Source organism: Monopterus albus, unplaced genomic scaffold (assembly GCF_001952655.1).
Source record: "Monopterus albus unplaced genomic scaffold, M_albus_1.0 scaffold270.1, whole genome shotgun sequence".
NCBI lineage: Eukaryota > Metazoa > Chordata > Actinopteri > Synbranchiformes > Synbranchidae > Monopterus > Monopterus albus.
In genome coordinates, this window is record NW_018128150.1 from 1,421,992 (window position 1) to 1,446,942 (window position 24,951).

Genomic DNA, 24,951 nt, shown 5'->3' on the forward strand with positions numbered 1-24,951 from the left:
TTGTTTTCCCCTCCCCCTGCCAGTGGTCATAATGTTATGGCTGATCTGTGGACTTTCTCATTTCACTGTACAACCCACCTGTTGATCTCCAGCGAGCAGCAGCCGGACTGGCAGCTCGATCTGCAGGCAGCTCAGATGACAGCGGCGGAGGCGGGATGCGGTCTGATGGCCACTTGGAAGGGAGCGGGAGCTCGTGTGGACCAGAAGGAAGCATTATGGGGCTGTCAGGGGGTCCAGGTGCTGGGAGTGAGCCTGAGCAGAGCCATTCTAACACGTCTACACTGACGGAGAGGGAACCCAGCTCTTCCTCACTCTGTTCCATGGATGAAGAACAGCTGACAGACATGGAGGTGGTGAGAAGAGTACTGACCTGCTCCAGAACCAATGTCAACTTCATCACAGAGATCTTTCGACAGGTAAAGGAGAAATAACTTATCACTTAATAACTTAACACTTAATTAATAACTTATCAGGGCGTGGGGACATTTATGTATAGTAGCTGACAGTATGAAATACCTAATGCAATGTCATGTCTGCATTTGGAGTGGACCTAGGATATACATTATCCTTTGTCCAACTGTAATTTCTGTTTTTCATACACTACATCCATGTATACATCACTTGGTCCTTAACCTCAAATAATAATCATTATGTATTGTTAAATATGATCTCTTGTCTGTCTCTACCAAAACAGGCCTTTCTCCTTCCCATGTGTGAGGCAGCAGCAATGCGAAAAGTAGTCCGTGTTTATCAGGAGTGGATCTCCATAGAGGACAAGCCAGTGTTTATGAAGGAGCCAGAGGAGGGCCCTTATCCTGTAGCCATGTCCAGCAGTCTGGATTCAGGCTCTCAGCTTGGAGATAAAGAAGATGAGGTGAGGAACTACCCAAATTACCTGTAATGTGTTCCATTGAAATATTCAAATAAATGGTAGGCCATGTGAACAGATTTGACTCCACATGACCACTTCTTTTAGACTTCATGCCTTCAGTTTGTAACCCAGTATTTCTGTTATAAATATATATATAAATAAATTTTTTTTTTTCTCTCAGACTACACTACAGGTATATAACAGCAGATAAAGAGAAGATGTACATTGGTTGTACTACTGCAAAAATATTTAAAAACTTCTCTCTTATATAGTGTAGTACATTCAAATTCAGTTCAGGCATCAGGGGCCTTCTGTTGGTTATACTAAAACCTTTTGGGGAATTTTTATTGTGAAAAAATATTCAATAGCTTCATTCTTACAGTGTCATTAGTGTCACCGACTCTTTAGCAGACCAGTAAAAGTAAACATTGATTAGAGCAGCAACAGGGTCGTGGGGTAGTGGAGAGATAAGGACGATTCAAATTTGTTGGACATTTATGGAGAAGCTTCTGATCATGCCAAACTGAAAGGGGCATATAGTAACTGAGCAGTTTTTGAGGAAATAGAGCAATTTGACTGTCACACAAATTGTGTTGTTATTCTTGTACACATGTGGCTCATATTTCAGTTAAATCTGTTAAATCTATTATGTGCACAAAAGTCTCATAGTTGTGCCAACTGTTGCTGTTATTTCTTTACCTTGTGGACGTCTCCTTGATGTGGTTTTTAATCAGCTTAATTTCCTAAAAGCCTGTTTCCTTTTCAGGTATTTATTACCCACTCTTCTAACGTTTTCTTGTTGGAACCAGCCAATGACATCAAGATCCTTTTAGAGGAGCATGTCGACATGTGCAAGCGAGTCCTGAACATCTACCGCAGCCTTGTCATGCATGAGACCATGGACCAGAAGACATGGTAAACAAGAAGCTGCACAAACACAAGTAAAATCACACTAAATTGAGTGATTACTGAAGAGTCTTGTCATTATTTAAATGAAGCTCAAAGGTTTCATCACGTCTGCTTGCTTCTAGTGGTCAGTGAAGAAGAGCAGTATTTTAGCTTTAACTTGTGCGCCCATGTTTGTTTGCAGGGAGCAGATCTTATTGGTTCTCCTGAGGGTGACTGAGTCGGTGATGAAAAGACCTCCATCCATCATGCCTCAGGGCAAGAAGAACAACACACTGTCAGGCAGACTGGCTGGACCTATGTTTCAGGTATTATGACCTTATTACACAGGCTAAATAGTTTTTATATGTACCAAACATGCTAAATTGTCACAGTTTTCTCAGCGGTTAAAAAAGAATGAATAAACAGGCATGTACAATATTCTATCATAAGGTAACAAGTAAACAAGATAAGTCAAAAAATGGAAAAGCATATGCAAACAAGAAAAAGGAACGTGCATTAAGAAAATAAAAATAAAGTACATATAAATCTATACTATTCGTAAGTATTTATAAGTATTTATAAGGTATTGCACTGAGGGTTGTCCTTCTGTTATACAGTCATGAGTCATGATGGCCCAGGGGAAGAAACTGTCCTTATGTTTGGTTGTTTTGGCGTACAGTGACCTGTAGCGGCGTCCAGAGGGGAGTTCAGATTGTGTCTAAGGGTGTGAGGGGTCTGCAGAAATCTTCTCTCTCCTCTTGACCCTTGAAGTGTACAGGTCCATGGTGTATATATGAGGCGCATGTGGCAGTGCTGTACTCATCTAATAAAAGAACAGTTGATTTGAATATGATTTTGGTCTTGGGTTCTGCAGTTGCCTTCATCTCTATTTGGAATGCTAATAAAAACATAATCGTGTTTCTGATCATGAGCAGAGAGATGGACCACAGTCTTTTCTAATATGACTTTCCATCATGTCAATGTCACTGCACAGACACTGATAGTAGCCTGGATTAAGGGGAACCTAAATGTGTACATCAGCAGAGAACTGTGGGACGACCTCCTCTCCGTCCTCTCCTCTCTCACTTACTGGGAAGAACTGGTCACAGAGTGGTCTCTCACCATGGAGACCCTCACCAAGGTACTGAAGGTTATCACGTTTTTCATACCCCCATTCACTATATCAGGCAGTATGTACTGATATGAATTTGTAATGATTTCATTTCTGATTTCAGCACATAGACCTTACTTTGTAAAGTGTCCTGAGATGACTTTTGTTGTGATTTGGCACTATACAAATAAAATTTGAGTATTTTGACCATAAGTTTGATAACAGAAAATTTGATTTGTTTATGGATTTGAAACATTTTAATGGGAGGCATCCTTAGGAGAAAGTGCTGACTTAGACATTAAAATTGTTTTTGTGGTCACCTGAGTTGTTCTGTTCTGTTACTGACTACAACATTGTCAGAAGGTTCATGAGAGAAGACGAGAACTCTAATGAAGGAATGAGTTTATGTTTTTGTGCTTATTCACTTTGATATTATTTCTCACATGCCCTGGTGCTCATGTGACTGGGTTACATTTGGAGACCTCATAAATGTATATTTCCATTCTTTATCTACATATTTCATCTTCCTGGTCCAAATTGTAACCAGTACAATAACATAAAAGAGTTAACACAGTGTTTATGTCTTTGTGGTTTAGGTGCTGGCGAGGAATCTGTACAGTGTTGATTTGAATGAGCTACCTCTGGACAAACTCAGTGAACAAAAACTGAAGAAACACAAAGGAAAAGGTTGGTCAGGCAGAGACCCTCACAGACCTTTAAAACACAAACATGGCACTTCTTTCAGACAAATGCAATCTGTTTACACAATATCATAATCCTTAGTTTAATATCTGATGTACCAAAATGGAAACGTACAGTGCAGACACTCCAAACTGTCAGCAACTTCGCACACCACTTCTCTGTTCTAGAAAAATACAGTGTGCACAATTATTAGGCAAGTGAGTATTTTGACCATATCATCATTTTTATGCATATTTTCCAACTCCAAGCTGTATAAATTGAATGCTTATTGGATTTAAGCATATCAGGTGATGTGTATTTGTGTAATGAGGGAGGGTGTGACTTAAAGAGATTAACACCCTATATCAATGTCCGCATAATTATTAGGTGGTTTCTTTTCCTCAGGCAAAATGGGCCAAAAAAGAGACTTGACTGTGAAAAGTCAAAAATTGTAAAAGGTCTTTCAGAGGGATGCAGCACTCTTGAAATTGCTAAGATATTGGGGTGTGATCACAGAACCATCAAACACTTTGTGGCAAATAGTCAACAGGGTCACAAGAAACGTGATGAGAAAAAAAGCCGTAAATTAACTGCCAAAGATTTGAGAAGAATCAAACACGAAGCTACCAGGAACCCAATATACTCCAGTGCTGTCATATTCCAGAACTGCAACCTACCTGGAGTGCCCAGAACTACAAGGTGCTCAGTGCTCAGAGACATGTCCAAGGTAAGGAAGGCTGAAACCCAACCACCAATGAACACAAAACAGACACATAAAACATCAAGACTGGGCCAAGAAATATCTGAAGACAGATTTTTCAAAGGTTTTATGGACTGATGACATGAGAGTGACTCTTGACGGACCAGATGAATGGGCCTATGGTTGGTTCAGTAACGGGCACAGAGCTGCACTTCGACTCAGACGCCAGCGAGGTGGAGGCAGGGTTCTGGTATGGGCTGGTATTATTAAAGATGAGCTAGTTGGACCTTTTCAGGTTGAAGATGGACTCAAAATCAACTCCCAAACCTACTGCCAGTTTTTAGCAGACACTTTGTTTAAGCAGTGGTACAGGAAAAAGTCTGCACCTTTCAAGAAGACCATGATTTTTATGCAGGACAATGCTCCATCGCATGCATTGAAGTACTCCACTGCATGGCTAGCCAGTAAAGGCCTTAAACATGAAAGAATAATAACATGGCTCCCTTCCCCACCTGACCTAAACTCTATTGAGAACTTGTGGGCTCTTCTTAAACAGGAGGTTTATGTTGAAGGAAAACAGTACACTTCTCTGAACAGTGTCTGGAAAGCTGTGCTTGCTGCTGCACAAAAAGTTGGTTGTCAATAGATCAGACTCCATGAATGGAAGGCTTATAACTGCACACTAATAGTTGCCCAATAATTGTACACACATAGACATTCTCCTAAGAAAGCCAAAACCTCACTTTTACTTTCTTAAATATTCAGGTTTCAGGTTTATTAACATTTTGGACTGACCGAGAGCACTGTAGTTGTTCAGTAATAAAATTCTCAGAAATGCAACTTTCTTTATAATTGTGCATGCAGTGTAGATGTTGGTTTGACTGTTTAAAAATATGCACATTAGGAAAGTGCACAGCATGAAATATAGCTACTATGAAAAGAACTGGGATATCTGGAAAATGGACCACATTTCAAAATATGACAAATAAGAAAAATGTTCATCACACGTGGTCTTGACCTTTTCTCAACACATATTGTTAACGCATAGCTGCATAGAAAGAAAGTGAAAGTGCACTGATAGCATTCCTTCTCAAGTTCCCCCCATTTCTACTCTAGGTATTAGTTCCGATGGCCAGCGGCAAGTAGTGGATCGTTCCTTCTCTAGAGGCTGGAGCAGAGACCAACCAGGGCAGGCTACAGCCATGAGGCAGCGAAGTGCCACTACTGCCGGCTCCCCAGGCATCGAGAAAGCCAGGAGTATTGTCCGACAGAAGACTGTAGGTCAGTATTCCTCTGTTTAGGTGTCTGCCTTCCATGTGTGGGGGTGAGTGAGGGAGGGAGGGAGGACCTTATTTATTGGACCAGAAGCTCAGATTCCCAGACAGTGCTCTGTGTGTCCTAATGAAACCGGCTGGCATTTACATGAGTGTTGTTCAACAGGGGAAAACTAGAGTCCTGTCTTTTCTCAGTGCACTGTGTGTGGTTCCTATTTTCATCTGAGGTCACTTTGATTTCAGTTGATGTCTCTGCTCTTTTCCTCTTGGCTGACAGGAAGCTGCGGCCACCAGTGTGAGCGAAATGGTCTCAACACCACAGTGTGCTAAAATAACTGCTATAGCTTAATGCAAGGTGACTTATGATAAAGCTGAAACTGACATTAAAATAGTAATATTATTCAGAAGTCATTGTATAAAAAAAACAAACAACTAATGCTTTGTTTGTTACCATTAAGTTACAGATTTAAATGAGATTCTCCTTCACTTCTCAGTGATGACACTTGGTAAATGCCTGTGGACACTGTAGGGGATTGTTAGGAACAGCTAAATAAAAGAACTCAGTTGCAGGGTGTCCGCAGCCCTAAGAAGTCTTAAAATGTCTGGAGAATATATTTACTAATCCTTAATCATAGTGACCATTGCTAAGTATAGTGTGCATGTCTGTACACTGCATTTTTCTCTCTTTGCTGTGAGAAATGAATGAGTCTACTAATGCTAACCAACATTCTTACAGGATCTCAGCTGTTTTGGTTTTATTTAGCCAGCTGCATATTCAGCTGTGAATGTATTTAAAGAGTCATAGTCAAACTTGCAGAACAACCTTGTGTTGTAAATTCAAGTTAGCAGTGTTTCTGGCTAGAATTAAAAATGTATTGTTGCTGTGTATCGTGACCTTCAGAGACCTGAGCTGTGCAGAGTGCCAAGCTGCCACCAGCCCCTCACTTCTACTCTGTCAGTCCTTAGAGCTAACCCTGTCTCATTCCTGCGTCACCTTCCCTGTATCCACCCTTGAGACATCCTCTTTTCTACACTGTCCTGTCACCTGTTTCTTTTCATAAACTTCTTGTCTTTTTCCCCCAGACTGTCTTTGTATGCTGTTTTCTCTGCTGCATAATTTTCTGTTTTCACCCATTTCTCTTTCATTCTTTTCCTGCCAATATTTTTTCAATTTACTTTTTCAAAATTTTCTAACATCTTTGTCTCCCGTTCTATTTTAACTTTTTTCCTGATCTTAGTTTGTAAGTTCACTGTTTTCATTCTTTTCACTTTTCCATGACCACTCTTTCTTCCCTTCACCTCACATCAGTGCTGGGTTGTTTTTCTTCCTCTTCACTTTCTTCTGTCTCACTTTCTTCCCCCATTCCTTTCTTCTCTTCCCACTTCCTCAGCCTTGCGTAGCTGCTCTACGGGGGACTCTCTGCTGTCCTCAGCCTTTATCCGCAGTGCTAAGAGTGCTCCTGCTCTGGCTCCACCTCTTCCTGTCCTTCTTCACCACCACCACCCTTTACTACCCCCCCTTGCCGACCAGCTGGCAGGTACACTCTCTTTGCACTACCTGTCTGCCTGGAAACTGTAGCCTTCTGCATGTCTGTCAGGAAGTGAAACTTTATGCCAGTCATCTCACCTCTGGCTGCCTAATTATCATTCCTGATGCAGCAGTTTGCATGCAGTCCATCAGGTCTCATACAGCCCATCCCTGTGTGTAACCAGGATCAGTGTGATTTTGAGAAATGCTTGAACATCAGACATGCATCATTCTCCTGAAGCTGTGCAATACTCTGATCACCATTGCTTGAAATTTTTCATGTGACAAGTGGATGTTCATAACATATTGTTGCACTGGCTTTTTGCATCATCAGCCTTTATGTGTTACAGGAGGAATGCAAAAGTTGCATTATACCATGTAAATAAAAATTAAGAGTTTCTTGATTAAGTGCTTGTAAATAAGGGTGTGATAAATAAAGCGTGGTCAGTCTCTCTGTGTTTGACTTCCAGTCATCATCTGACAGATTTGTTTGTCTGTCAGTATTTTCATAGAGAGAATCGTGAACTGTATCAGATATTTTTTGAAGTAAAGAATAATGACACTGGTTCATCACGTGTTGGATGAAGTGGTAGGTCTTACTGTACAACTGTTAAAAGTGTAAAGTATATTTAGTAATTGTAGAGTACTCTTCTTAACTCATATCTTTCACAGCCTACTAACATGTCACATTCATTGTGCCTTCCATGTATTAGTTAGTCATTGTTGTGTCCTTAGTTGGTGCTTTTGAATTAAATATCACCATGCAAATGCCAAAGAATCTTTGACCCAATGTTTTGATGCAAATTGGAAATTTGTTACAGTTAGATGGAAACAGCTCCTGTCTCTGTTTTTGTTGCTTACATGATTGCATGAAACTTAACCAACCTGTTCTCCTGCGTGCTTTGTTTCTCTGCTTGTTAAACTGCACCTCATATCTGCCTGCATGTCCCTCTGTCACTATATCTTCATATACCTGCACTCTGTTCTGCTAAATGCAAACATTTCCCCCTTTGTTTCTGTTATGTCTTACTGATGTGATACTTAATGCCATTTGTTCTGCAGCTGGCATTGGCCTGCAATTGATGATGATTTTTCATTTGTAAATTCAATATAATATAAAACAAATATGCTGTGTGTGTGTGTGTGTGTTTGGCCATGTCTTTGTGTGTGTGTGTGTGTGTGTGTGTGCATATATATATATATATATATATATAGTACTCTGTATGGAGTTAAAAGTCTTTGAACAGACTTAAAGTTAAGTAAATAGGAAATGATCACACTTCCTGCTTAACACCAGTCCTTAGATGATTGTTGTAAATCATTATGCAACCACAGGCCAGTTGCTACAGTATAAAGACTGAGCTCATGCCTGAATATCTCAAATTTTGAATATTATTAATGTAGAAATATTGAAGGTGTGTTTTGTTTTTGGTAGGCAGTGTTAGCTGGTTGTTCTGGTGTGTCAGCATCTACACAGACCAATTATGATTTAGACTCAGAACTAAAAAGGAAGGTGCTTACAATTACTGTTCAAATGATTCCCATTGTGGAGGTTTTTAGTTTCGCCTTTTAGAGGCCAGGTTGTTTTATACAAAGGCCTGATAACAGACAACAGATTTAGTTCAAAGATTGATATACAACTCTGGCATGTGTAATATTAATCCTGTTTACATTTTGTCACAGTCATGGCCATGACTGATTAAGGACCAGAAATTAGATCATTTTTGGCATTAAAATAATGATACTTGAGAATACTTTGTTTTTGGATTTGGATTTGCAGATTGATTTAGCTATCTTCTGAAGACTGTTCATTTAGAAGTGTGTCTGCATATGCGTGTCTAGGTGTGTTCATTCCCATTTACTCTTCTACTAACCTCTTCCTACATCTTCCCCTAATCACCAGACCTTGAGGACCCGCCAATCACTCTGACATCCCGCACCTCTCGGATGCGTCACTCCTCCCAGAGTGATGAGCCCCCTCCCATCTCCTGTTCAGAGGTATTCCAGGGCGGGGCTTGTGATCTGGATACTCCAGCCCCATCCTCCCTTGCGAGGAGCAGCAGTGCCTCTGACATCATGGAGCCTTTCATCGCTGAGCGGGTCAAAGGTGAAGACCCCCAGAGGGATCCCACTTTGATCCCAATTCCCCACCACCACTCCACAACTTCTTCCTTACTTGCAGCCAACAGCCACGTAGCTCAGCCACTCTCACACCCCCTCACCTCCCCTTCTACCACCCCTTTTACCTTCTTAAGTGGTGTTGTTTCCTCGACCTCAGACCATCAGGATAATGGTAATACTTATGACCAGTCCTGGCTCCACATTGGCTCTCGAAGCCAAGGTTCTAGCTCAGACTGGGTAAGTGACTGGGATTGCGCCTTCACCTTATCATCTGAGAAGGAAATCGATGTAGACGAGAGTGAAATGGGACCTGGGGCAGAGGAGGATGACTTATTCTCTTCTATAAGGGACTACCTCACAAACAAAGGAGATGAAAGGAAGGAGGCTGGAGAGGGAGGTAGTTGTGGTCACACATTAGAGAACAGCGTTATTTTACCTGCACTGGTGCAAAAAGGGGTAGCTACAACACAAATAGAAAACATAAGACAGTTAAGAGAGGTGAGACAGGTGGTAAGAGAGGATAGAGAGAATTCTAAAGAGGACAGACAGGAAGGTAAATCAGTGAGACATAGCAGTGTTGATTCAACAGAGGAGAATGAGGCAAAGCAGCGGAGCATCTATGAGTGCCTGGAGTTGCAGTGTCAGTGGCCATCACCCAATGCTAGGGGAAGTGCTAGCTTAGAAAGAAACACAGGGGAGAAAAAGGGAGGAGGAAACACAGGAAGGGCAGCAGGATGGGATGAGAAATGTGACATGAGGTTGGAAATAAGAGATGAGAAACAGGATGATACAGAAGCAGCAGAAAATGAGAGGTCAAGTTTAATTAGACCAGATACTGACATAGTACAGTCTACTACGGAATCAAGTCAAACTCCCCAGACTTCAGATAAGGCCAAGGTGTCCCGTAGTAGCATCAGGAGGCACCATTCTGGGGGTATTCATGTCAGCTTCTGGCCCTCAACTGAGTCCGTCCAGTTCCACAACCCACTTGAGAGTAAAGAGGCTCACTGGAAAGCCAGGCTGCGTCGCCTCAGTCACTTCCACACACATAGCCACTCAGCCGGGGAAAGGCCAGGGGCTGGGGCAGGGTCAGGGGGGAAGCTGGGAGTGGGGGGTGCAGGTAAGTTTGGCTCTGTGGCTGGGATTAGCCATAGAGCAGGGGCACATGAGAAATTAACAACTGGGTCTTCCATGGATAATAGTGGTCCAGGAGGTGTGGAAAACAGGGCCGGGACTGCAGGGGACAAGGACAAACAGCTTCCTGGATCCTTTGTGGGGTCTGGCCAATCCTCTGAGGTATTATCAAGCAGTTCGTGTTCCTCAGGTGTGTCATCAGGAGTACGTGGCCGCTTGGGACGTTCTGCCTTGCGATCTCGAGCCTCCCGCTCACGCTCCCAGGAGCCAGGCAGCACAGCCTCACGTCACCACCAGGGGGCTCTTCTTGGTGGTGTCTATAAGACCGTGGTTCACGCTCTGTCCTCCAAACCCCGGCCCAGAGGTCAAGGGTCATCTCAAGGCTCGTCGCCACAGCGGCAAGCTCGGGCTGCCACGGGTGACGCATCACTAAGAGATCTCTACTCCCATGTCCTGGGCTACTTTGGACGAAAGACGACTACGCCAGGTGAGGATTGCAACGAATGAAGCGCTCACAAAGGACACAGCAGATAAAGCAACTGTGGAGAGACAAATACTCACAAAACATAAACCTCAGCAACTCTCTTCTCCTTTTTGGCTGTTTTTAACTGGTTTGTTTTGATGGAATGATATATTTTTGGCTGACACTCATCATCTTGCCACTGGACTGAAATTTAGTTCCCTGTTGATGTGTTTCCTCTTGAGCATAGCCCCTCCTCCAGCCTGCCTCCTGTCAAGGACCCCCCTCCTCCCATACCTTGCCAATCGTTCCTCTACCTAAGAAGCCCCTTTCCTGTCTTCTGTTTATTCTAAGGGTTTTGGGATTTTAACATGTTCTCTCCTTTATCCCTTCTCCACCTCCTCCTCCCTTCTCTCGATATTGCATGCGGCTTCCTCGTGCCTACTTTACCTCCTTTTTGGACTCCAGCCCCTCTTCAGCAGCACAGAAGGAAAACAGCAGTTCACAGAAAAAATAACTGCCTTATTTAAGAGATAAAATAACAGATATCGCTATATGTAAAATTCCACAGAGATCCCTCAAAGGCACTTTCCATTTGCAGAGCCTTGTTACCTTTAGGTTTATATGTGTAGATATGAAAGTTAAGTTTCTAAAGCAAGATCAGTTTTGTTGGAAGAGCAAAAGCACACATACTTACCATAGTGAACATATTGTTGTAGTTCATCATCAGACCACTAGAATGCAGTACAAGGTCTTATGTAGAATGGTGGTATACACAGAGAATTTGAATGGATAAGAAAAGGTGCACAAATTAATTCAACAGTCTGGAATGGTTATTTTCCCATGAACACTACCACAAGAGAATATCACGACTGGTAACCTGCACATTAGAATCACAAGTACAAATCATTTTTTCTATTTATTCTAATTCTTATAGTGGAAGACTGCAGAACTGGGAAGAAGTTTTCAGCATCAGGTGCTTGATACAAGCAGAGTGATTCATCACCCAATCTGTCTTGATGTGGAGTTATTGTTGGGCAGCCACATTTTATTCTTTTCTTTTCTTGTTTTATTCAGGAGTTGCTTGCCAACTTGTGCCAAATGGCACTTAACAGTAGTTTGTGTGTTCCTTTGGTTTGTCTCCTACAGTTGGCCGCATAACAGCGATACTGTGGAGTACAGTATAGATCATAGCACAAAGAATTTGCATGTTTGTGCTCAGCCCTTTAGAATGAACTTGCACAACTGTGTGGGGATGACGAGTGTGAATAGGGAGAGAAGCCTGGCTGTTTCCATTGATGCAGCTGCTGGAGCTGTGGTGTGCCTTTCTGTAGTTTTGTAGCCACCCAGTGATGCAGGAATCACCTGTCAGTTCTCTGATCTACTCTGCTGCACATTGCTGTTAGAACTGTAACATAGTGCGCTGCTGTGTTTGTAATCCTGTCTTGGACCATCTCTCTTACAGAATAGCAGAGCGATTGGCAGCAAAACTTATAGAAATGCAGTGGGGAGTCTTTATCATAAATGTAACTATATAAGATTGCTTACACAGAAATTAGCCGATGGGCTCACTAAGTATGACACAAGAAAGGGGAGTTTCTAAGCCTATAACTAGTGACAGCACAGTTTTGCACCACACTGTCTGTTCTTTAATGCTGCATTTCCAGTGTGAACTACATTATACCTATATGCAGGCATACCAGTATTTATTTTTTAGGCTTTCACTGATATGGCTTTCACTTAGTGATGTTACTGAGAAATGAACAGAATCAGATTCTTGAGACCAACATATTGTTCATAAAGCCTCACTCCGGTTGCTGTTAATGATGATGGCGTATCAAATAACCATTACAGTTCACCTACCAGTAGAAAAAGCTAGATTTGCATATAACATCTGAGCTAGAAGAGGTATCTGAATGACATACTAGTTTGTATCATTATGCAGAAATGTTGAAAATTAATGCTTGAGAAGAGTTGGCAGAGTTGAACAAATTTACATTTTGTGCTTTGTTAAATTGTTTGTTCATCACCGTCAGTTCCCTCTTTTTATCACTGTGACAAGATGCTGATTCGTGTAATGAGCAGGTTAAACGTAAAGACAGATATGTGTTGTTGCACTGAAGTTTCACATGTGATCAAAGCCAAACAAAGTGAGAACATTGCACCTGCAGGGCAGTGCTGCTTGAACATATCCTGTCTTGTTCTGTGGTAAAGCTTGAATTTTCAACAGCTAGGTGGCAGCAAAATCAAGAATTTCATTCTGTGTTCAGTCACTAAGCTTTATTGATCCAAGTCTTGGTATTACACTCCCAAGCAGCCAGGCTCTCTTGGCCACCAGTTCAGGAATTGAAGATTAAAGCAGCAGATTTACAATTGTCTGACTTGGGGTTGATAGGTGCTAACTATCAGTTTCTGAACTCGCACCAATTGCTGTGGTTGCCTCCAGTTTAACAGCGACATAACTCATTGTAACATACCTGTACTAATGTAGGCTTCTGGTTTGCTGCTTGTTTAGATCTAACAAGGTGATTCTCCCTCTTGCTCTCTGTGCATGGTGTGAATTAACCCCTGCATTGCTTCTCTGGTGGGTTTTGATATGCCTGCTGTGTTGTGGCTTTTATTTATTTATTTATTTTTTTTACATCAGTCTTTGATAACCTACAGTGCACACACATCAGGGCTGCTCTTACAGTTCCATCAATTAAATTTCTTTCATTTTTATGTCTGGTGATTGCGACATTTAAATTTTAACTTGAGCATCAGCACTGATTATTTAAATAATCTTAGCCTGCTGGTAATGCTACATGGGTGCTGTTGGGGATAAGAGTATCGGTTTATGATCAAAAACAAAGTATCACCATACCTTTAAATTAGACGGGCTTGATTACATAAGTAGGCTACAACTTCCTTAGTTATTATTCGACATTCTTATCTTTTGAGCCGTTTGAGTGGGTATGAACCTCTTAATGTGTCTATCATTGTGTGTTACATTTCTTTCACTCTATATTTGTCAGCATCTCATCTGTGTATCTGTGAATCTTCATATCAGTCTTCATTTTTCTGTCATGTGTGTTTGCATATCTTTGACTATCAAAATGTAATGCTCTCTATCTTAATGTGTGCTTAGCCAATAAAGAGGAGGTGGTCCAGAAGGCTCGTCCAGTCTCCAGTGATGTAGGAAGCACTAACCCAAACTTCTCTGACCTCATGGATGAATTCATCCAGGAAAGACTGAGGGCCAAAGGAACAGCGGTCAGTATAACACATACTGATGAAGTATCATTGTCAAAAAACTTAGACGCGACAAGCTCTGCTTTCCCCCTGATATAAAGGGCCGTCGTGGCAGCAGCCCAGGAAGTCTGGAGGTTCCCAGGGACCTGCCTGAATTGCTGGAGGCAGGTCCAAGTCCTGGATTCCGACCTTTGGATGATCCTCGACCTATTGATGATCCGGGAGTTCCCTCTGAATGGACATCACCTGCAAGTGCCAGCGGTTCTGATGTCATTAGTTCAGACAGCCAGTCAGAGTCCTTTAATGCCTTTCAGTACTCCACCTGCAAGTTTGATAGTAAGGAATAAAGAAAGGATTCTTTATACATTTTTAATGTTGAGATTATCATAATTTTGGTAAATTGTTTGCTAACTTTTTTTCATTTCTCATGTTTTTTCAAAATATAAAGCCAGTACTCTGGCTAGGACTTCAGAGAGTCACCTGTGTAAATTTAGTGGGACCACGAATTACTCACCTGCATGCTTACTCTGTGCTTTTTCTTGTAGATTTTACTTTCAGTTCAGAAGCTGGTGGAGAAGGAGTTGGATCGGGGGGAGGTCGAGGCAGCTCGCTGGACCAGGACAGTCTGGGCGGGGGTGTGGCTTGTGAAGAACATGAAGTAGCCAGTTTGACAACACTTCATATTGACTCTGAGACCAGCAGCCTCAGCCACACTGTCACTGTTACTGGTATGCACCAACCATAACATGAAGATCTCTTTAGCTGTATTTCTGAAGATCTGTTCATCTAAACATGAATCAGTACCTTTATTTGGCATATTTGTTATGTAGGCTGCATATTGGCTGAAACCTTGTTGTTTATGCTTCTTTTCCTGAGCATCCTTTTTCACGTGATGTACAGCTCTAAGACCTTCTACAAGAAACTAGATTTGGTAGCTAGGTTTCAAGTTTCCTCCTGGGATATGACAACAAAATTACAGATCTGCTATAAAAGTCAATTTAACAAGCACATTTACAGTTTAGCTGATAACACATGGCCCATAAAGAGTAAGAACAAACAGTAGATATCTTGTTCTTCAGTTTCCTTTCTTTCCTCGTCGTGTGTGCCTTCTTGTCTAGGTTCTGAGAGTGCATCTCCAATGCATTCTCTTGGGGGCTCTCGGTCCCAGACGCCCTCCCCTGCTACACTGACAGCAGAGCACACTGATCACACACACTCCCACTCACATGCACACTTACAGCTGGACCAGAAACTCCACAACTCTGTCCTGCAGACCCCTGATGACCTGGGTAATACTTATACACATACTCATACATGTCATTATTTCAACTCAAAGGTCTCAGCTATAAATAAGAGGAAGGAGTGTCTGACTGATTCACTGACTGATTGTAGAAACCAGCGAGTTCCACAGTGAGGACTGCAGCGTGATGGCAGGTGGTTCTCTAACTGGTTGGCATGCAGATGTAGCCACAGTAATGTGGAGAAGGATGCTGGGTATCCTGGGGGATGTCAATAGCATCAAAGACCCAGAGATCCATGCGCAGGTCTTCGACTACCTGTGTGAACTGTGGCAAAACCTGGCCAAGGTAAATACTGATGCCAACACTTAATACATGACTGACAAAAACACGTTTTATAAAGACTGTGTTGCAAAAAATTACACTTCTCTTTCCAGATAAGGGATAATTTAGGTATTTCTCTGGACAACCAGTCATCTCCTCCACCCCCTGTTCTGATCCCACCCCTGAGAATCCTCACTCCCTGGCTCTTTAAGGTGGGTGTGATTGAGTGATCACTGTGGGACCTCTGATACTCATTACAATGTGGTCATATTGTCACTGTTCACATGTTTTTGCTCTTAAGGCCACCATGCTCTCAGATCGTTACAAGCAGGGAAAGCTCCATGCCTACAAGCTGATCTGCAGGATAATGAAGAGACGGCAAGATGTTTCCCCAAACACAGACTTTCTCACACACTTCTACAATATCATGCACCAAGGACTGCTGCACCAAGACCAGGTAGAGTCTTATGAAGGTGACAGAAATATGAACCTGTCTGGTTTTACATTTACATTGACACATTGACTGCTATAACTATACCAGTGTGTTGAAAACATGATTTCTACAGGACATTGTGAACACCATCATAAAGCACTGCAGTCCCAGGTTCTTCAGTATTGGCCTCCCTGGGGCCACCATGCTGATCCTGGACTTTATCATTGCAGCATCTAGAGTAACTGCCTGCTCATCACTCAATGTAAGAAACGTAGAAACACAAATGCACACAGCTTTGTGTACAGACACACCTGCACAGTACAAGCGCACATATACATGTTTGTTTATTTTTACATTTAATTTGCATTTCCTATAGTTTTCTCTTCTCTGTCTTTGTCCCTGTGCCTTCCCATCCTCCTTTTCAGGCTCCAAGAGTAGAGGCCCAGATCCTCCTTGGATCGCTGGTGTGTTTTCCCAACTTTTATGGGGAGCTTCCAGCTCTCCATCCCACCACAGCTGACGTGGTGCTTACCAAGTTTCCTGATGTAAAGGTGAATGGAAGCAGCAGTAGTAGTTTTGGATTGAGGGGTACTTAGTAAGTCCAGCATCACCTATAATGTGTCTATAACAAGACCTCAAGTCTTCAAGAAGCTTGATTTTTTTGATCTGATACAGCTTATCCTGCTTTTGTATTTGGACTGTATAATTATCCTTTGTAGGGCTGGACTCAATTATTCGACTGTTTGGATATTTTTTTCTTTGGGTAGGTCATCAGGTTTCAGGTCTAGTATTCAAATATTTGAAACAGCAGGAAATTTTATTGCAGTCTGAGTCTGATGAAGAAAAACGAGACCACGATGGAGACAGCTTAGTCTGCTGGTACTCACATCTTCAAATAGACATTACTCGGATAGACAGACCAGATTTTTTAAATGTAAATGGGGACTTTCTTCTAAATAAAGTAGCATAAGACAAGCCAAGGACAAAATATTCCCAGATTCCAAGTTCCCAGATCAATGAATCATAAGCCCAACATTGTTAAATGACAGACAGACAATGAGAATAAATCCTAATTTTCATCAAAAGGAGCTGTTTTGATGAAGTAATGCATGTGCAGCCAGCTGTGAGATGGTTGCACAGGAACCATCTACAATGTGCAAAATACTCACTAGCTTTGCTCTGTAGACACATTTTATGAAACTAAGTATTGTGGTATAACCAATAGGAGATGAGTGATATATGAAGTGATTTTGGTGACACTACCCTATGAGAAAATATTTTTGTAGTATCTCTTTGTGGTGTTGTTTTGTAGATGGCTCCTGTGCACTCATCTTGTCCATTGTTATGGTTATGTCTGAAGGAAGCCCTTGAGGAACATAACGTAAAAGTGCCCAGTGTCTGAATGACAGAATGCTGTGACTTTAACAGATACAAAAGCATTCACCTCCCAAATACTCACATATTTGTTGATTATTACTACCAGAGCTCTGGAGCCCAAAAAATGGCATTTGAGACGGCCCTATGACAGAAAACACAGTGGAATAGGAAGGTCAAAAAATAAGATACTCTTCCAAACAGCATTGCATAGTTTAGACAGCTGTTTACATCCTTAACCAGAGTAGTCACTGCCTTTAATGTAATAATTAGAATAGTTAAATTGTGCGATTAAACTGAAATTCAGCTCTTACTGAATCAAAAGGTGGCAGTTACTTTAAAATGGGTATATACTAAAATGTTCAAACCTTTATCTACTTTGCTTGTAACCCAGGTCAGTTTAAACCTTGCAACACACATCTTTTGTCCATAGGGGGTCTGAGAACCAAACTAAAATCTTAATGCCTCATCAACCATTCTTGTAACAGTCCAGAGCTATGGGAGTAATGTTGTTGTTGTGTAAACAGTTAATGGCATGCATGGCAGTGCCTCTGGCCTTCTCACTGGTTTCTTACAAGACAAATTTGTTTTGAATCTCTAAGCGATCATAAACACTGACCAGAGAGACTAGTGAGTGTGTCTGGGGGTGTGTGTATATGCATCTGTTGTGTGACTGTGTGTCCATATTAGTGCAGCTTGAGTCCTTAGCATATTTTATGTTATACACGTGCCTGATAATTCTTTAAATCCATTTTGCATTATCTGGAAAGCAGCGTTAAACCACTTAGTAAGTCTCTTCATTATAGCCACCAGGAGGAGAGGTTAACAGTATGTGTGGGACCCGAATGAGTGGTTACACCTTCGACTGATATCACCACAACACATAATCAATGGTTTGTACTTTATCAGCTGTGTTTGTGTGCATACTTTGTTTTTTAGGAGCACATTATCAAAACCATCCTGACCTCTGCCAGGGATGAACCCTCTGCTCCTGCTAGGTAAATGGTGTGTGTGTGTGTGTGTGTGTGTCTTTCTGTCGATTAATGCATTTATAAAAGCATATATGAAGTTCATTTGTTCACTTCAGTTGTGTGTTCAGTGATTCCAGTATGCAGAATTCATGTGGATCTTTGTATTTGTGTGTACTAATTCTTTGTGTGTATGTCTTCACTACTTGTTTAATTGTTGTATTAGGTGTGTGGCTCTGTGCAGTCTGGGTATTTGGTTGTGTGAAGAGTTGGCTCATGAGACTCAACATCCACTGATTAAAGATGCTCTCAATGTCATCTGTGTTACTCTGAAGGTAAGTCACAACTCTGTACAGACTCAAGAAGCACTGCTTAACAACCCCAGATCAGAAGAAGTTGGAACAGTATGTAAAATCAAAATTAACACTGAAAAGTGATGTGTAAATCATCTTTGTCCTGTATTACACTGAAAACAATACAGCAGCACATTATTTGATATGATGCCTCCATCAATTTTATTCTTTTTTTCAAAATAAACACTCAAATTCTGATGCCTGCAACATATTCCAAATAAAGTTGGGACAGTAAAGCATTTACCACTGTGTGATGTTGCCGTTCCTTTTCACAACACTTAGAAGACGTTTAGGGACTGAGGACACAAAGTGATTAAATGCATCAGGAGTCATTTTGTCCCATTCTTCCTGCAAACAAGTCTTAAGTTGTGCAACAGTCCCAGGTCATCGTCGACGCAATTTGCATTTCCCAATGCGCCACACATTCTCTACTGGAGACAGGTCGAGACTGCAGGCAGGCCGGTCCAGCACTCACACCCTTTTCTTCCACAGCCAGGCCTTGGTAATGTGCAGTATGAGGTTTGCATTGTCTTGTTGAAATATACATGGGTGCTCCTGGAAAAGATGTCGTCTTGAAGGCAGCATATGTTGCTCCAAGATCTCTATGTATTGTTCAGCATTAAAGGTGCCATCACAGAAGTGTAAGTTCCCTTTGACACAACCCCAGACCATGACAGACCCTGGCTTTTGGACTTGTTGCTGGCAACAGTCTGGATAGTCCTTTTTGTCTAAGGTCCAGAGCACAAGGCATCCATTCCTTCTAAAAACGACCTGAAATACTGATTCGTCTGACCACAGTACATGTTTCCACTGTGTGATGGTCCATCCCAGATGCCTCCGAGCCCAGAGCAGTCAATGTAAATGTGACTACATGTTGCAGTGGCCAACAGAGGTGTGCCAAAGTAATCCTGAGCCCATGTGGTTATATCGCTTATAGAAGAGTGACGATTCTTGATGCAGTGCTGTCTGAGGGATCAGAGAGCACGGTCATCCAGCTGAGGCTTGTGCCCTTGGCCTTCACGCACTGAAATCCCTCCAGATTCCTTGAATCTTTTAATTATGTTATGCACCGTAGAGGGTGACGTATCCAAATCCCTTCATATCTTTTGTTAAGGACCATTGTTTTTAAACATTTCAATAATTTTCTCATACATATATTGACAAAATGGTAATCCTTACTTTGCTCCTAAAGGGCTGGACCTTTCCTGGGTGCCACTTTTGTACCAAATCATGATTGCAGTCACCTGATGACATCACCTGTTTCAAACGAAATCAAGTCAAGTCAAAGTGTTTGTCATATGCACAGTTAGGAAACGTGTTTCCCTGTACAATGAAATTCTTATTTTGCGGTCCACATGAATGCCACAAGTGAAATATAAAATAGATAAATAAGTAACACAAAATCTAAGGCACTTTAAAGCAGCAAATGAAGAGATGTAATAAAAATATATAAGAATATAATAGGAATGTACATGGGAGCTGTATGTGCAACAGTCAATGTACAATTAAAATCATCATTTCATTGTTTTTTCATAGTTTCACCTCCATTACTAGCCCTGAAATGCAGCCGTCCCAACTTTTCTTGGAATGTACTGAACAAAGAATAAAATTGATGAGGTATCACATCAAATAATGTGCTGCTGTATTGTTTTCAATGTAATACAGGACACAGATGATTTACAAATCACTATTCAGTTTTAATTTAGATTTTATATACCATAATTTTCGGACTATAAGATACTACTTTTTTTGCTTCATGCACACGCCTTCATTATGGAAAACACACGACAAAATGCATATGATGCAGCTTTCAAGTTAAAGGCGATCGATCTGGCTGTCAAAATATCTCCTGTTACAACGTGGACACCTGCGGCTATGTACTGTACAAACTTTTTTTCATTTTAAATTTGGTGGGTGCGACTTATATTCAGGTGCGTTCAATAGTCTGGAAACTACTGTACTGTCCCAACTTTTTCTGATTTGGGTTTATAAGTGACACCCTGGCTCTAACATTTTACTTCCTGAATTTCAGACAAAAACTAAAAATTGGTCATTGGTCAACCCAGCTGAATAAGGTCATTTCATGCAGCCTTCGTCTGTTTTCAAACTTTGTCCCTGTTGACCACTGTACTCTGTGTCTGAGTGAGATCCAGTGAAATAAGACCAAAGCAATGACCGTGAATCAAGCAGGCTCCTGACTGACCCTATATTGCACTGATCTGCATAGTAGTGTCTGAACATCTGCTCCTCCTCTGTCTGCATATCTATGTCCCCTAGAAATTATTTGCTAAAACCAGATATCCTGCACAAACTGAGGAGCGTTAGTGTCCCACCCCCCATTATGCGCTCCTTCTAGCGGGGCACCATTGAGAGCGTCATCACTGGCTGTATCACTGTGTGGTACGGAGCCTGTACTGCCTCCTGCAAAAGGACTCTGCAACACACAGTGAACACAGCCAGCAAGATCATCGGCGCACCTCTGCCTTCCCTCACTGACATCTTTAACACCCGTGTCACCCGCAGAGCCATCAGCATTGCTGATGACACCTCCCACCCCTCACACTCCCAGTTCAGACTCCTCCCTTCAGGGAGAAGGTATCAGAGTCTCCAGGCCCACTCCATCAGACTTATAAACAGCTTCATCCATCAGGCTGTGAGGATGCTGAATACTGTCCATTACCTCCCTCCCTCTGCCCCTGGACTGTAACCCACCACAGAACATAAAAAGAACTACCTCTGTTGTTTTGCACAAACTCAGTACATTCCCCCTTCTTTAAATCTGCTGCTGACTGTTTTTACCATCATATCTGCTGCTGTTGGTCATTTGCGCTACTGTCCATGTGCATCTCAGTCTTACAACCATCTGACAAACTGATTATTTGCACTACTGTCACTAATTGTATATGGTTTGAGTCATAGCCTATTGGGTTGTACCGTTTAGTTTTTAGTTTTATCCAAATCACCTTGATTCAGTTTTCTTTTTCTTTTTAGTCTATTTTTACTCTACTTTTATTCTATTTTAGTTTCCTAAATGGTAATGGCACCCAATACTAGGTGAGAGAGAGAAACGGTATTTCGATTTTCTGTATGTCCTGCACATATAGTGAATTGACAAAAAAAAAAAAATCTTTCTTTCTTTCTTTCAATAAGGAACTATAGCTTTTTTGTTTATTTTAGTGCTTTCAATTTGAAAGCACAGTCACGGATTAACACTGTAGAAATAGTGAGGACATAACTGGTTAAAATGTAAATGCTGGCAAATTTAAGGCACCAAAATACTGTCTGAGTTTTGGATGATTAGGATGTGTTGGATTAGGAAAACATTGCTGGAGACGATTGTCGGTCATGGTGAAATTGCCTCTGTTGGTATTGTCTGTTTCATACTGCTGCACCGGTAGGCCTGTGGAGCACAATAATACTGTCCCAAGATTTACCGTCTCATCTATAGCCAAGTGGCTCGAGATGGACACAAACACATACCTTTTCCTCTTGGAATCCCTAGCTTGTGTATCAGCAGCCAGTGGCCTGCTAAGACACTACTGTAGAGCAACACACACACACACACGCACTTGCATTCACTTACTCCAGGGAGCAAACCCTAGACTGTCAAAATGTTTGGTCCTCCTTAAGATAGGAGACTGACCCATGGAGACAGTGGTGTCACACACACACACACACACTATCACATACACTTTGTCTGCTTTTGAATCTCAGTAGTTTCAGCCATGGGCTCTGTGACATACACACAATTAAATATTCACATCTTGAGGGATTATCATGTTTCCACGCAGAGCCACGTTTTTCTGGTGTCCTCCTTTACCTTCCTTTTCATCGAGAAGTATTTTTGTTTTACCCAGGGTGATCCTCATTAGAATATTTAGCTGCAATCTGTTCCTTAGCATAGAAACAGTGGAAAAGATTAGTTTGGCTGCTTCATTTTACAGTAAAAAGAAATGAAAGACAGAAGATATGAAATCACCTACAGAAAGTGAGTTAACATAAATGTGTTTCACCTCCCAGTACCCCAATAAGAGTGTAGCACTGGTGGCATCAGACATCCTTCACCTGCTGATCAGTTATGTGGATCATCTTCAGAAGTTCCCCCCTGACACTCCAAAGAAAATTGTAGAGGTGAGACATAAGCTAATTCTCAACAAAGTGATGGAATATTTTTGAACTCAAGCTTAATTTATTATTTATCATGTCATCAACATCATGTCCACATATCCTGATGGATTGCATCATATCGTGTAAAGCTAAGACCCTAGAAGATCTGGAACATATTTAAATGCACCATGTTACTTTTGTTATATTTTTGTCTAGTTGACTTTACTTTTGAAGTCTCTAGTTGAAGTAGTAACAGTTTTAACATTGGAAACAATTTTGTCCAATTTGATCTTTCTCAGATTTTGATTGCCACCATCACATTCTTGTTGCCCACGACCGAGTCTTCCCCTCATGAACTTGATAAGAGGGTAATATACACACACCAGAATTCTGCTTGCCTAGAAATGAATAATTTTTCACAGTCTTATCACAATACCTGTGTGTGTGTGTGTGTGTGTGTGTGTTGTAGCTTGTAGTTTCCCTCCTGTTGTGTATGTTGGACTGGGTGATGGCTCTGCCTCCAAAGACTGTTCTTCAGCCTGTTCAAACACGAAATCCTCCAGAGAGGGACCAGCCTACCAAGACTCTGCTCAGCTGTATTTATAAGGTACATTATGTGTGTGTGTGTGTGCATAATGACATAAATAAGAGGCTGTTCATCACAGGAGCATAATAATAATAATAATAAATAAGAGGCTGTTCATCACAGGAGGTTCAACACCACTTCTAACAATAAACTTATTTTAAATTGTCATTATTGCACTATGACCTAAATCTCACCTAAACATTATCAGCATAGAGAATAAGTGTTGACACTCACTGGCCACTTTATTAGGTACATCTGTGCAATTCAATGCAACACTTCTGCCTTAACATCTGTATTTATGAAGCTCAACATGTTTCAGTTTTTGATGAAATTGTCACAAATGTCTAAAATCAATTTTATGTTTATTTTTGAGGTCATAGTTAAAGGTGGCATTGTACTGGCCTACATTATACTCAGAGGTGTCTTTATTTTTGTCCTCCCCAGCTACATACATGAGAAGGTCAGAATATTAGGAACACCTCTGAATATAATGTAGTCCAGTAAAACACCACCTTTAACTATGGCCTCAATAATAAACATATAATTGAATGTATACATTTATGACAGTATCACCAAAAACTGAAACATTTTGAGCTTCATAAACAAAGATGTTAAGGTGGAAGTGTTGCACAGAATATCATATAGCTGTACCTAATACAGTATAGTGGCTGTGAGCGTATATTAAACTGACGTAAACATCAATGCAGTAAAGCTGACTGAGCTCTAGATGTGGCAATAGGAAATCCATTCAAATGCAGCATCACATAAAGAGTATCCCATTTCTTTTACACTCTGTCTAGGTGTTGCACGGTTGTGTGTATGGAGCACAGTCTTTCAGCAGTGCCAAGTATTACCCACTGCAGCTGTCAGACCTGTCAAATTCAGATTATGACCCGTTCCTGCCTTTAGAGAGCCTCAGAGAACCAGAACCACTGCATAGCCCAGACTCAGAACGCTCCAGCAAGCTACAGCCTGTCACTGAAGGTAATTTATCTAACACTGGTGGCACACTACACAACTTTACAACCTATTGTGACCATCATTAGGCATAAGGACTGATTTCCAAGTTACAAAAATGAACATGTAATTGTGAATTTTTGCTATTTGCATGGTCAGAAATATGTTGCATATATATTCGGGATATTAAGAAATGGCTCGCCCAAAATTTTCTTCACTTAAATGAGAATAAGACTGAATATATTGTTATCAGCCCTGATCCAGCCGCAGTGTTATCCAGCTTAGGTGCCTCTGCCCCCTCACCTACACACATGGTGAGAAACCTTGGAGTGATATTTGATCACAGCTTTACTTTCGATAAGCAGATTAGGGCCGTGGTCAAGACCAGTTTTTTCCACCTGAGACTTTTAACAAAGGTGAAGCCTTTCTTATCGCGTGGAGACTTAGAAAAAGCAGTCCACGCTTTTATTACCTCATGATTAGACTATTACAATGCCTTGTACGTTAGTGTTTCTCAGTCTGTGCTGCAGAAACTTCAACTGGTTCAAAACGCGGCTGCTCGGCTGTTGTCAAACACTCCCAGGTATGCCCACACCTGCATTACCCCAGTTC

At 41.4% G+C, this 24,951-nt stretch overlaps 1 protein-coding gene across 1 annotated transcript in view; it reads left to right on the forward strand.

The window, feature by feature from the left end:
* The window catches only part of ralgapa1 (Ral GTPase activating protein catalytic subunit alpha 1), a 77,144-nt gene that overhangs the window by 11,555 nt on the left and 40,638 nt on the right, over positions 1-24,951 (forward strand). The window contains exons 10-35 of the mRNA XM_020621976.1: positions 93-416; positions 695-897; positions 1,004-1,010; positions 1,053-1,064; positions 1,638-1,786; positions 1,962-2,085; positions 2,754-2,900; positions 3,467-3,557; positions 5,368-5,532; positions 6,917-7,063; positions 8,957-9,160; positions 13,896-14,020; positions 14,101-14,335; positions 14,545-14,727; positions 15,118-15,288; positions 15,392-15,585; positions 15,675-15,773; positions 15,863-16,018; positions 16,128-16,256; positions 16,420-16,545; positions 18,308-18,366; positions 18,563-18,671; positions 22,710-22,820; positions 23,096-23,164; positions 23,266-23,403; positions 24,183-24,366. Coding sequence (XP_020477632.1) covers positions 93-416; positions 695-897; positions 1,004-1,010; positions 1,053-1,064; positions 1,638-1,786; positions 1,962-2,085; positions 2,754-2,900; positions 3,467-3,557; positions 5,368-5,532; positions 6,917-7,063; positions 8,957-9,160; positions 13,896-14,020; positions 14,101-14,335; positions 14,545-14,727; positions 15,118-15,288; positions 15,392-15,585; positions 15,675-15,773; positions 15,863-16,018; positions 16,128-16,256; positions 16,420-16,545; positions 18,308-18,366; positions 18,563-18,671; positions 22,710-22,820; positions 23,096-23,164; positions 23,266-23,403; positions 24,183-24,366 — 3,661 coding nt within the window. The remainder of the gene's footprint in view (positions 1-92; positions 417-694; positions 898-1,003; positions 1,011-1,052; positions 1,065-1,637; positions 1,787-1,961; positions 2,086-2,753; positions 2,901-3,466; positions 3,558-5,367; positions 5,533-6,916; positions 7,064-8,956; positions 9,161-13,895; positions 14,021-14,100; positions 14,336-14,544; positions 14,728-15,117; positions 15,289-15,391; positions 15,586-15,674; positions 15,774-15,862; positions 16,019-16,127; positions 16,257-16,419; positions 16,546-18,307; positions 18,367-18,562; positions 18,672-22,709; positions 22,821-23,095; positions 23,165-23,265; positions 23,404-24,182; positions 24,367-24,951) is intronic.